The sequence below is a fragment of the Phyllosticta capitalensis genome (genome assembly GCF_038381095.1).
Source record: "Phyllosticta capitalensis strain CBS 128856 chromosome Unknown BKA78scaffold_10, whole genome shotgun sequence".
In the NCBI taxonomy this organism is placed as follows: Eukaryota; Fungi; Ascomycota; class Dothideomycetes; order Botryosphaeriales; family Phyllostictaceae; genus Phyllosticta; species Phyllosticta capitalensis.
In genome coordinates, this window is record NW_027117448.1 from 129,043 (window position 1) to 141,061 (window position 12,019).

The window sequence follows — 12,019 nt, forward strand, 5'->3', positions numbered from 1 at the left end:
TGTCCATTCGGACGCCGGAGCTACAGCGCTTACCGCGCCGAGACGTGACTTGTGTTGACATTGCAGACGCGCTGCTGTTGATTGGTTGTGTCACCTGGCGCGGAGCTCATTCTTGTTCTGAAGGCATCCGCCGTGCTGACTAACCATGCAGCCGGCCAACCACCCCTCGCTGACCACGTCACCCCCTCGCAGCTTTCCCGCAAAAACAGAAACCACTCATTAGGCGCTTAGACGGATCTTTATCCAGAAAATAGATGTGGAATCTCGTCTAGCAGGCGGCTGTCATTTCGCGCCAATCCGGGAACCACAATCTTGCAAACGACGGACCTGCGCCTCCCACTTACAGCTTTGTGGCTTCGCCGCAAACACGTAACACCACTCAATAGCCGCCTGCATAGCACTCCCAAGTTCCATTTGCGAAATTGACGGTCATGATGCCTCTTTGCATCATACCCACTGCGATCGCTGCCTTGACGTACTTGTTTGGGAAATAGGAACCTCGAAAATGATGTTTGAACAGGCGCTCTCGATGCGTCGCATTTTACACTATAAAGGAATCGAAAGTTTCTGCTTTCTCGCAGACTTCAAAAACATTGTTTTTATCTGAACTCCACATCCACAGAATGATCGATTCGGACATTTTTGCTATCTTAAGTCCCGCCAGAACGGAGTCTGAAGATGCTTTTGCTCTCCAAGAGAACAGGCGCTTCTATTTTTCGACCCCAGTCAAACCGATCGTTCAGCAGGACCCAAGAAACTACAGCCAGCGCACGACAGCAGAGCCAGAGGATGAGCCCCCCGAAGAACCCTTCCTAAACTCTGGTGATTTAATCCTCAGATTCAGCGATCTTTTTGATGGACATCTCAAAAAGCCAGAAAAGGGATGGATGGCTTCGAGCCAGGGCAAAGTACACCTTGGAAAAAAATCACCATCCATGTGCCCAACAAAAAAGGATACAGTTTTGACATTGAATTCCCCCACCACCGAGCCGGAAAGCAAGACTACATCAACAATCTGCAGAGGTTTGTCGAAGAAGGCAAATCTCTGCAAAATCAGTTGCCAATGGGCACGCTTGGAATTGGTTCAGACCTTTCCACAATGCAGCCCAGTCATGATTTGACGGCTGGGCGGACGCAAATAACTTACAAGGTCAAAGAACCAGTGGGATCCGGTTCATTTGGAGCCGTCTACCAGCTATTTGATGTCGAGAATGGCCAAATCAATGCCGTCAAAGAACTCCACAATTCTACAAGCAGGAATTTGAGAGCCTTTCGGCACGAAGTCAAGATGATGCAGGACAACAAACATGTGAGTTCACAGTAGAGAACTTTGATCTAGTCCTGCTGACTTTATTGCAGCCCAATATCGTCAAGGTCATTGAATTCGCAGAGACACCTCGAATGAGCCTAACCATGGACTTTTATCCCCTCGGAAACTTGCAAAAAACCCCTCCAAAGAACATGAACGACCTTGTGAGCGTCCTTCGCCAGACTTTGCTCGCACTTGACCACATGCACGACCGTAATTGTGCGCATCGAGATCTCAAACCAGACAATATCCTTGTCAAAAGTACATCGCCTTTCACCATCGCCATTGCCGATTTCGGGCTTGCCAAGTGCTTTGAGGGTACCATGAAGTCCATCTGCGGGACTCCAGCATACGCAGCGCCTGAGGTGTATTCAATGAGGTATCATCCCGCCGTCGATATCTGGGCAACTGGAATCATGATGCTAGAGTTTCTCCACAAGGGTCCGCTTCTGTTGCCAACAGGATTTAAGCATGTGGAAGATTTTGCGAAACAATTGATGCCTACCCTTCATCGGATGAAGGAAACTGGCTCCCCGGTGGAACGTCTCGTTGCACGCATGTTGAGTTTCGACCCCCAACAGAGACCCAACGCGAACCAGTGCCTCCAGGACGGACTCGATGATGGCCTTTTTCAACTTTCTGGCGGGCACTACATCAACGGGCCTATCTATGGAGACCCCGAGTTCACGGTGCCAGTCGAGGACAACAGTGATTTATTCCACTTGGAATCAGGCCCCGTGCGTCCAAGTAAGTGGCGGGCAGCCGAAGAGTACTTACTGGGATTGGGTCACAGCAGCCATGGGCCGGTACCGACGATCAGCCAAATCCAGCCTTCCAAGCCAACGCCAGAGGCAACTCTCCGTGTGCCAAAGCAGTCACAGGCGCCTTCAAGACGTCCCGTCAGCTCATCTCACGCCAATCAGCGAGATGCCGCGTCTCGAAGTGCCTACACTCCCCCAGTTACGAGGGCGGCGACGGCGGCGGCGGAGCGAGCAGCGCGACAGCCCTATCAAATACCTCCGGTCAAAAGCGCCAGGTTGAATCCTAGCACGAAGAGTCGCGACGAAGAGCGAGAATCAGGTGAAATCTCCGAATTTGGAAAAAGAAGTAGACAGGGCGGTTCTCGTCGCTAAGATATGAGGTCTACTACCGGGCCTTCAACACAGGACTTCATCTGCAGTGGCCCGCACTCTTTTATTGCTTGTCGGCCGCATTTTGGTTCCTTTCTTCTCTCCTTGCTTCTCATCAATTTCCTACTCGTTGATCATTCGCGCATCTTGGAAACTTGCATCTCGGCTTAGGAAGATTTGTTGGCATCTCAGGTCGATCAAGCTCAAAATTGATGTATTGGACCTCTATGAAGCTCCATCTTGGTCATTCATCTTATTCAGATGCTACGGCTCCCAGTCTACCCTGTTGTTTGTCTCCAAAACGCCAATCGATTGTCTTTGCGCCCTGTCAACGATGGGGGTTTGGATATCCTGCTTCCGGGCCATAACTTGCTAGCGTTGGCGAATGCTGCGACGGGATGCAACGCCAGGATTTGTGGCAGCAGTTGAATTCCGCGGCTTCTTAGAGACCGTCAGTATGTCTTTAGGGCTCTGCTGTGGTCAGTGTGTGCTGCGACAAGGAATGATGTTTTTTGCACTCACTGATGCAGGCATCTCTGTCTTCTGGTGCGCGGGTCCACTGCATTCGTTGTCGACCGAGGGCCGACTTCGCTTCTTCCTGGTCCGTTCTTGCTCAACGAGATTGCTTCTCTCGACCACCGCCTTTTTTCTACTGCGGCGTGGGCGACTTGACGGCTCTCCATCTTGCCGAATAGCAGCTTGACGCAATGGCTCCTCAGGAGGTGAGCCGGGAGCTTCTTCAGCGACCATAATTTTGCGTTGCTCTTCAATCCAGTCTAGCAAGGCCTTATGTCTCTCCAATTCGTGCCTTGGGCCAGTCTCTTGGATGAATGCGTGCATTTGGTGGTGAAAGTCCTGGAATTCAATCCATGTCTGCAGACGGCTTTGATTCGATACGTCTAGCTCCAGTTCGACTCGATCGTTCCGCCTTTCTTGGAGGTCGTTCATGTATCTGCGCATAGAGAGTCTAGTGCAAGGTTGAGGCCGGACCAAATCTCGCCACCGACAAAATCTTTGCCAGTCTACCAGCTGGCTCCTGAGCACCCAATTGGGCCCTCGGGCATAGTAGACGGATCGAGCTTTCCACCACCCTAACAGACCCTCAAGTTCACCCAAGGGGCTCTCGTATGGGTATTCAAAGCTGCTGGGACAGCAAGGAGGACACCCGCATCTTTTTAATTCTTCTCGGGCCATATCCTCCCATTCCAAGTCTTGCTGATGCGCAAACTCTGAATCTGGAGTCTTTATGGATATACGCTGAGATTCGGGTGTTTCGCGCTCGGGTGTGATGAAAGTTCCTGGCGATGCCCATCGAGGACTTGAAGTGTTTTCCAGCCTTTTGTTCAAGTCCTCAAGATCAAGGACACGAGGGATGCGCGCCAGACTTGGCCCAAACATGCGGGAAAACGCCAAAGCATCTAATTCCATCGCTGGAGGGGTAAGTTTCGCTGGAATGACGAGGAGGAAAAGACGTGCAACGCGTTTCCTTGCGTTGTTTTGGTGGTAAAGTGTAAGCGCGCTTCAGCCCTCGGAGCTGGTGTCGCACGCAGGTGCTCTGGAATCTGATTGGTTGAAGAAATTCAATCAAGCGCGGAGTACATTCCTATCTGATGTGGTTGCCAACTGGGATACCTGCGCTGACTCAGCAGGTCTAAGTGCAACCCTACAGTCATTGCAGTGCCACGACAATCTACGCAGCAGAGCCAACGCAGCCTCACGGCTTTGCCACGAACACGTAAAACCATTGAATAGGCGCCAATAGCTCGCGTATTCCGGGAAAACGAAGAAATTCTCTGACCAAGACAAACCTCGCATGATGGCTGATGCAACGAGCTTTTTGCGAATAACCATTCGCGCATGTCTTATCCGCGCCTCCTACTGACAGCCCATCTATGAACACGCAAAACCACTAAATAGCCGCCTGGACAGCATACACAGCCCAATGGCTTGAGGCTGCTGGCCACAGTACCATATCTCGAAAATCTGTCCGCGATCACTGCTTCACTGTTCCCATTCGGTCATTTCAGCCCCCGGGATTGACGCCAGTTGAGCAAGAACTGCTGGGGTTTTAAAAATCTGGACTGCTTGTATAAGATGCCCAAGACTCTCAACAATCTCTTGTTACTTTTTCTAAGACTGCATCTTCTATTTCACCAGCAAAAACTCGGCCAGTCACCAAACAAATGGTGATACCAGGAAGATGCTTGATCTGGACATCTTTGCAGTTTTAGTTCCATCGAGCTTGTCAGCACACAAGGCCTTCGCACTCCCAGAGAATGGGTGCCTCTCCGTTCCCAACCCAGTCCAACATACCGCGGCAGAAATTTTGAAGCCCTTGGAGTCGGAAGCCAGGGACTTGTCAAAAGAACTTCTGAGACCTGGAAATTTACTGCTCAGATTTAGCGATCTCTTCAAGGACCGCCTCAAAAATCCGGGATTGGGATGGGTGTTTGGCTCAGATCCAAGTCAATGTGATGTTGTGCTTGACGACTCAGAGCGAACATGGTTGGGACAAGGAGTCAGCCAACGCCATTTCCATGTCACCATTGACCAAACCCATCGAATTCTGCTACATGATGGATCACAGTACGGAATGTCCGTAGGACACCAAGGGGATAATGAACATCTCAGACGACAGGGGTTCACCTGGATTCTTGCCCTCGAGCCAGGACCGCAACATTGGGAGAAGGTCACGATCAACGTCCCTTCCGTTCGTGGCATCCAATTTGAAATCGAATTTCCGCACCACCGTGCTCAGAGCAATCCCAAGATCAAAACAGAATACACCAAACGATTGCACCAATTTGTAAAGGAGTACAACGAACGGAAAAAGGAGCTGCCGATCCAAACGCTTGGACTCGGCAACGATCTCATCACCGGAAAGCCAAGCCAGGTCGAAACCGTTGTCTGGATCCAAAGAAAAGGCCCGACGCGGAGCAATGTCTCCAAATGGGCTGTGAATGGGGAATTTTTGAACGTTCAGGGGAGGCCTACGTCAACGGGGCCGCTTTCAGAGAACCGACACCATCTGCGCAGTCGATGGTTTCATTCGCCGTCAGCAGTGAAGACGTTTCCACCGTCAAACCAGCTCGACAGCCGACAGCTTCAGAGAGCAGTGGTAGAGGCTCCCCCACCAGAAAGCCATCGAAACGCCAAAAGACAGAGGTTCGAGAGTCCCATGTGTCGACTGCACCATCTGTTGAAAAGGCCGCCAGAGGATCAACAGCTCCCGCGTTTCCGAATCAACCAATTCCACGCACAGAATGAAAGCCCGGGCGGCGGTGTCTGAGCGGATATGGCAGTTGCAGTAACGCGCTTAGGCCGCAGTCTTCTTCTTTCAATCGTCCTGGATCACTGTTTGCTCTTGCATCTTTTTCTTTCATCTTTACTTAGTTTTGCTCATCTGCGGTATTTTGCGCGTCTCGGATCCTGATGAGGATTTGCTCTCGCTTCGTTTCCTTTTGATGTTGCGGCGGGGTGGAATTCCAGGATTTGTAGTGGTGGTTTCATTCCGCAACTTCTTGGAGACCTCCAGTGAAGATTCAGAGTTCTGTTGACGTCGGCGAGTACTGCGACGAGTAATAAGGTTATCTGCGCTCACCGGTGCAGGCACCTTGTTTCTACTGCAGCGTGGTTGATTCAGTGTCTTTTCATCTTGCCTCATAGCAGCTCGACGGAATTGTTCCTCAGGAGGTGAGCAAGGGGCTTCTTCAGTAACCATGACTTTACGCTGCTCTTCAATCCAGTCTAGTAAGGCCTTGCGGCCCTTTATAATATCCCGACAACCGTTGCTTTTCTGGATATTTGCTTGGAATCGATGGTGATAGTCCTGAAACTCCATCCAGGTCTGCAGCCGACTTTGGTCCTCAATGGCTGCTTCCAAGCTAACATCTCCTTCCAGGCCAAACTGCCTTCGTCTCTCGCGTAGCCTGTTCAGATACGCCTGTAGTTCAGGCTCGGCGAAAAGCTGTGGCCTGCAACTCTTGCGCCAATTGCAGAACCTCTCCCAGCCTGACAGCTGGGCCCAGAGAACATTTTCGCTGACACTCTTCCACCAGCTCACGATACTTCCAAACTCCATGGCTAGCCTCGAGTGGAGATGAGAGTTGACGGACGCCGAACGCGCCTTACTGCCAGCTTTCTGCATAAGTGGCGATCTCTTAGCGCTTGCCGCGCCGCAGACGGATGTGACCAACAGACACGCTCTCGGCGCTGACTGGTTGAGCAAGACGGCGGCGGAGATTACGTTCTTGATTGGCCAGACATTTGCCCTGGCTCAGTAAGACAGCACAACAACCCACTGCGAATAGGAACATTCCAACGGCGCCTGCGACAACGGAACCGACTCCAAAGCAAAAACACCAGCCCGACTAGCTCCATGTATCGACAGCGGAGGAGATTTGTCCATTGACCAGTGGCAGAAGCTTGTCCACCGAGTCTCCAGAAAACAGGTGTACAGGCATCGGCTCTTGAAAGTGAAAAAAGAGCCAACGGCTCCCACGTTTCCAAACCGACCTCCCACGCACAGAATGACCACCCGACCGGCGGTGTCTAAGCGGGTTATGGCGGACGCAGGAACTAATGACTGTTAGCTCTCGCTTCTTTTCCTTTCGTCTTTAGTTTTGCTACACTTTGCGCATCTCGGAAAATTTGACATTGCATCTTTGGCCGATGAAATTGGGGAGGAACATCGACGGCGTGTAGACTTTGATGAGTCCTTAAGTTCGGATGACGCTGAACGGAGAGAGACTTGTAGATGGGTCGACATTTAGTTTCGTAAAGAGGAGAGTTAGTCATTGCCTACCCTTATTTCGCTTTGTTAAACCATTGTGTTGTTAATCCTAGGTTCCGCCTCTTGATTGGTCTCTTTTGGGTTTAGATTAGGCGCTTGCTAACCCGATGTGGCAGGAACCTTATTTAGCATTTGGCATCGCCATGTCTCTTCCAAAACTGTGACAAGCTTAATTAGCTATCTGAGAGGATCCAGATAGGAAGAAAGTTGCTCACATTGTTTGGAATAAGCTTGGGTGGACAGTAGACGCCTTGGGATAAGTTCAGGCGACGCTGAACGTACTTGAGCGTCGCTTTCTGGTCTTCTCGCTCATCACTTTCAATCATGTTTCGCCCAACCAAACCGTCACGTTTCTCTCTCATCTTCATCTTCGGGATCCTGACGGCCGTGGTGCTGGCCGTCTTCCTGCCCTTCAACCTCGACGACGAATTCGTGTCGGCCATCAACCGCAACGTATGCTCGGCCAAGGACGGCGGCTACGGCTTCGGGCGCGTGCGGTGGACGACGCGCAACGCGCAGTGCCTCAATTCGAAGAAGATGCTCGCGACGTGCTTCCGCAACTTCCCCAACCCTCGCGAAGCGTACACGGAGAATGGCCAGTTCCTGTGCGCACCCGAGAACCACTTTTGCGTGCCCCGCTTCCTCAAGGTGCCGACGCTGAATTACGACGCCGGTTGCCAGAAGATTGACACGCCAGCTGGGGGCACCAAGGGCGCGGGCGACGTCGACGACATTGCCTGCTCGTCCGGCATCAAGTTTGACGCGCCCATCTACCTGCTCAGCAAGATTACGGCCGACAACACGGCCTACACTGATTCCATCACCGCCTGCAGCGTGCAGCAGGAGGGCTCGAAAGAGAATTTGTCGACACTATCGCCGTGCACCGGCGAGGCCGGCATCGACTTTGACGCCGGTCCGACGTACGAGGCTTGCATCACGACGGCCGACTCGGTTGACAACGTCAATGTGGCCTTTCATTGGTTCCTCAGGCCTGACATTTCGACGAAGAAGAGGGACTTGAGCGACATGGAGATTCCATCGTTTACCATTCGGTACAAGAACGAGACGGGTGACAATCGGCCGCGTAAGTTGGACCCCTGATGTGAGAGTGGTGCTGATGAGATTAGGCCCGCAAATAAAGTTGACGATTGGAAACCGTACTGAGTTGATTTGAAGACGGAGGTTTATCTATAGGCCAAGGCGAAGTAGTATTTTAGCCCTCGGACCCGTGAAGGAATGCAGCGGGTGCAATGACTGAAAGATGTAGAAGCGTCTTCCCTTGTTTGTACTGCCGACCACATTACCTTGTTTGTTTCCTACTGATTCTGGCCCAATCGGGCGGAGAGCTTTGTTCTGCTCTCATTAACATACGCGCCTTATGCGCCGACTAATATTCAATCAAGACTCGATTCTGTCTTCGTCAAAAACCTAGTTTTGTTACTGCGAGGGTTGCCAACGGGATTGGTTGCAACGTCTCGTATCCGATGACGAAACCTCAAAGCTTATTTCAACGACCTCGCGGTTTGACTTCTAAGAAAGGAAACCCGCGACGCGACAGACGCGTGGGACAAAACTCTGCGACTCGCAGGAAAAAGATAGGCGTGAAGATAAAGTAAATCAACAGTGACTTGCGCACGCGGCGGGTATGATCTGAGAATCTTGCATTTGTCCTGAGACAATGACTGCGTTTGAAAGCCTACGAACTGTGCATTTGGTTCGAACGACGAAGAGCCCGCATCGCACTCGCAAACCAAAACCAGTGACGAGGAAGAAGAGGGGGGGGGGGGGGAAGACTGAGGTTCGATGCAAAAGCTTAGATGAGCGAAGACCCGATGAAAGTACACCGCGAGGATATCGAAGCGAGCACTGGAGGGTCGATGATGCACGATTGACGCAAGGAAGAGATGGCAAACTAGCATCTCCAGGACGACCGCACAGCAGTGCGCCAATGAAGAGGAGAAACTCGGCGGCAAAAACCAAGTACATCGATAGGCTGAACGCAGAAGCCTTTCTTTGGATATTGACGAAGCCTTATGCTTTGTCCATGCGACAATTTCAAGAAGAAGGACTGACGGTGTGCGATGCCATGAAAAGGAATACAGCCAAGAGTCAGCGCGAGCGGAAAGACGACCCAGGAAGGGTCTCTCCGCTCCGCAATGCCATGATCCAACAGCAAGACGGGACCCATGTGCTCCACGACGGCAACATCTTTTCCTGCTCCTGGCAACATATTCCACGCCTCAAGCACCCCTGACGCTTGAACCACGTCTCCCAAGGGTGCGGCAAGCCGTCTGAAGCTCAGTCGAGCACAGCAGCCATTCCCGTAATCGCAACGAGTGCGAATCATTGGCAGGCGGACGAGGCGATGCCAATGAAGCAAGTCTACACCGTTGAACTGTGCACACTGGGCGAAGCAAGGCGACGCGACGGCTTGGAAATGAAGAGCAGGTGCGGCAGGATGAGGCGAAGACTCACCGTTGATTGAGAGGGCCTCTGCCGAAGAATTTCGTATTCGGTCGGCACAGCATAAGGGAAAAGGTGGTCTAGAATAAGAGGCAGTGTTTGGTCGAGACCGTGTCGGCGAGTCGGCCAAAGGTGTTTTGCATGGTCGGACCAATCAGATGGCGACCTCTGCCATGGTGAAGCAGCATGAGGCGAATGGAGAAACGTTGAATATCAATCGTACTCGGAGGACGCCCACCGTGATGCTGCAAATGTCTTGCCTCGAGCAGATTGTTGATTAATCGCGCAGGAGCTGTCAGTGTTTTCCACAGCAGTGTTTGTGAACGCCATGAGGCGGGCAAGGCGAGACGAGTGGATCCAGATGAGGCGTTGCAAGAGGCTAGACCCGCTGTCAGGAGAAGGATTCCAGTGTGGGGTAACACGTGTGGGATCCATCCATGGCTCGATGGGAACGAGGCTGCATCGTCTGATAAAAGTCGACGGTGGATGAGGCGTGTCTGACCACGGGCAAAAGATTTACCATGATCGACCTAGGAATGCGCTGCTCCTTGTGGTGCCTCTCATGGCGGTTTGTTTCTGACTCGCTTTCTGGTACGTGACGCGTCTCGACACGATGCTGTTTACGCGACTGACAGAGGTGCGCGTGTCGTTTCCCAGTCTCTAAGGCGACGTTCAGCTGAGATTCGGCGTTCCATCACGCCAAGGGTTAATAGTGAAAATATAGGGCGGCAGAGTGGCGAGACAAAGAAGAAAAAGTGTAGGCTCTCGTCAGCCGCCCTGAACGAATCCACGGTTTGAGTTGGATGGCGAGACTGGGCTGTTGCAATGAATAATCCACCTGATGGACTACACCTGATGGTGTCGCCGGCCAGCTGAGTCCAGATGTCAGCTGTGGAGTCGGTAGTGTGGCTGTTGAATCGATAGACGGGAGGACTAGCAGAGAGTCGTTGAAAAGGAGGCGGTCACACACGAGGTCAAGACAAACGTTCCGCCCTTGGCCCAAGCGCCATTCGCTTAGCTCTCCGCCTCCGCTTCCGCCCCCGCCCGTCGATCCTCCGCCTCCGCCATGCCCAGCACACCCACGGCCACGACTTGTCGACCACACTCCGCCCCGAACGCGCGTTCTGCTCTCCCTTGGCCAGGACATGCCTCTACGCCCAACGGGGATATCCACTGGCACGTTGGGTCTTCATTCTGGTAAAAGTCGTTTGCAATCTCGCGCGAGCCCGAGCCCAATATCGTGGAGGCTCTGCAGCGGCCCAAGAACGGCCTCCACGGCCTCTCCCTGAGGCTCAAAGAGTCCGTTGGTTGTGTGTATACCAACTGTGGCACAGATATGGTGGTACGCCACACATTGTCTGCGCTCGTCTACGCGCTCGCCTACGCTCGCCTACGCTCAGTGCACCATGGCATCATAACCCACAAATGATTGACATGACAACCGCCGACAATCAATCTTCAATCACCATCGATGCCAGCCGCCTGCAGCGCAAATGTGTCCTGGCTGTGCAAGCTCGGCCGGGCCGCCGCCCGCTCGCCCACCGAACCGAAGCTAAACTAGCGTCTACCCCCACCACCACCCCTTTACCATTCATCACGACGACCAGCAGACCGGTGGATAACAGCAGCTGGTCTCAGCCTCGATGAATTCGTTTTCCATTCTTGTACTCTCTCGTCGCCGTCGACTTTGTTCGTCGACCCAATGCTTGGCGACCCACGCCACCCCGCCCGACCCGAGCCTCCTCGGCCGAGCTGGCGTCAACGACCAACCACATGTGTTCTAATGTAGGAGCTTGCAGCGTCGAAAGCAAACTAAGATGACGCTGGAAACAAGACGTCACTCCCGGTAGGTTCCATCTCTGTCTGGGAAAGAGCCGGTTTTATCACATCGTTCCTGGATGGTCGATACCCACCGGGCGTGCTGGACTCGCTCGCTGGCAGCAGCTGGCGTCCCCGCCGTCAGCTGTCCAATGGCTTCAGTGATGGACATCTCTGAGACACCCGTCAAAACAGACCCTGAGGGATGGCATGCGACTAAAACGGTGGCTGCATGCACTGTGCGAAATAACAACCAACCACCATTGACAGAGGCTGGCCTGCTCTGCAGCGCAAAGGCTCCCGCGCCGCCTCGCCGGCGGTCCGCTGTGCATTGGTTTCCAGGCACCGCGATTATCGGTCGGGCAGGCAGCTCGGACGAGAGCCATCGTCGTCACCGCTACCAGCTCGTTTGGCTGCGCTGGCAATTGTTTCCAACCATCTTGAGGCCACTGGTCTGGAACGCGCGTCCAGGGTAGGGCTGTGTGGCCGCCACTCCTTTGGTCCACC

The 12,019-nt window shown here is 52.9% G+C and overlaps 4 protein-coding genes across 4 annotated transcripts; 3 read left to right on the forward strand and 1 right to left on the reverse strand.

The window, feature by feature from the left end:
- Positions 1-622: 622 nt before the first annotated feature.
- On the forward strand, positions 623-2,442 carry BKA78DRAFT_346336 (kinase-like domain-containing protein; the record flags this gene model as incomplete). Its single annotated transcript, XM_066890518.1, has 3 exons — positions 623-1,023; positions 1,089-1,309; positions 1,360-2,442. Coding segments are annotated over 3 exons (1,705 nt in total), but the record flags the coding sequence as incomplete, so codon positions are not given.
- Positions 2,443-2,549: 107 nt separating this feature from the next.
- Positions 2,550-3,571, reverse strand: BKA78DRAFT_322875 (uncharacterized protein). The gene is made up of 2 exons (XM_066889152.1): positions 2,962-3,571; positions 2,550-2,910 (listed from the first exon to the last, which is right to left on the reverse strand). The coding sequence occupies exons 1-2, from the start codon at positions 3,397-3,399 to the stop codon at positions 2,812-2,814; spliced, it is 537 nt and encodes a 178-aa protein (XP_066740201.1). The 5' UTR covers positions 3,400-3,571; the 3' UTR covers positions 2,550-2,811.
- Positions 3,572-4,419: 848 nt separating this feature from the next.
- On the forward strand, positions 4,420-5,987 carry BKA78DRAFT_346338 (uncharacterized protein). The gene has a single exon (XM_066890519.1). It carries the CDS (start codon positions 4,640-4,642, stop codon positions 5,726-5,728), a length of 1,089 nt encoding a protein of 362 aa, XP_066740202.1. The 5' UTR covers positions 4,420-4,639; the 3' UTR covers positions 5,729-5,987.
- Positions 5,988-7,555: 1,568 nt separating this feature from the next.
- On the forward strand, positions 7,556-8,332 carry BKA78DRAFT_298623 (uncharacterized protein; the record flags this gene model as incomplete). The annotated part of the gene is made up of 1 exon (XM_066886934.1): positions 7,556-8,332. The coding sequence occupies one exon, from the start codon at positions 7,556-7,558 to the stop codon at positions 8,330-8,332; it is 777 nt and encodes a 258-aa protein (XP_066740203.1).
- Between the last annotated feature and the right edge of the window lie 3,687 nt (positions 8,333-12,019).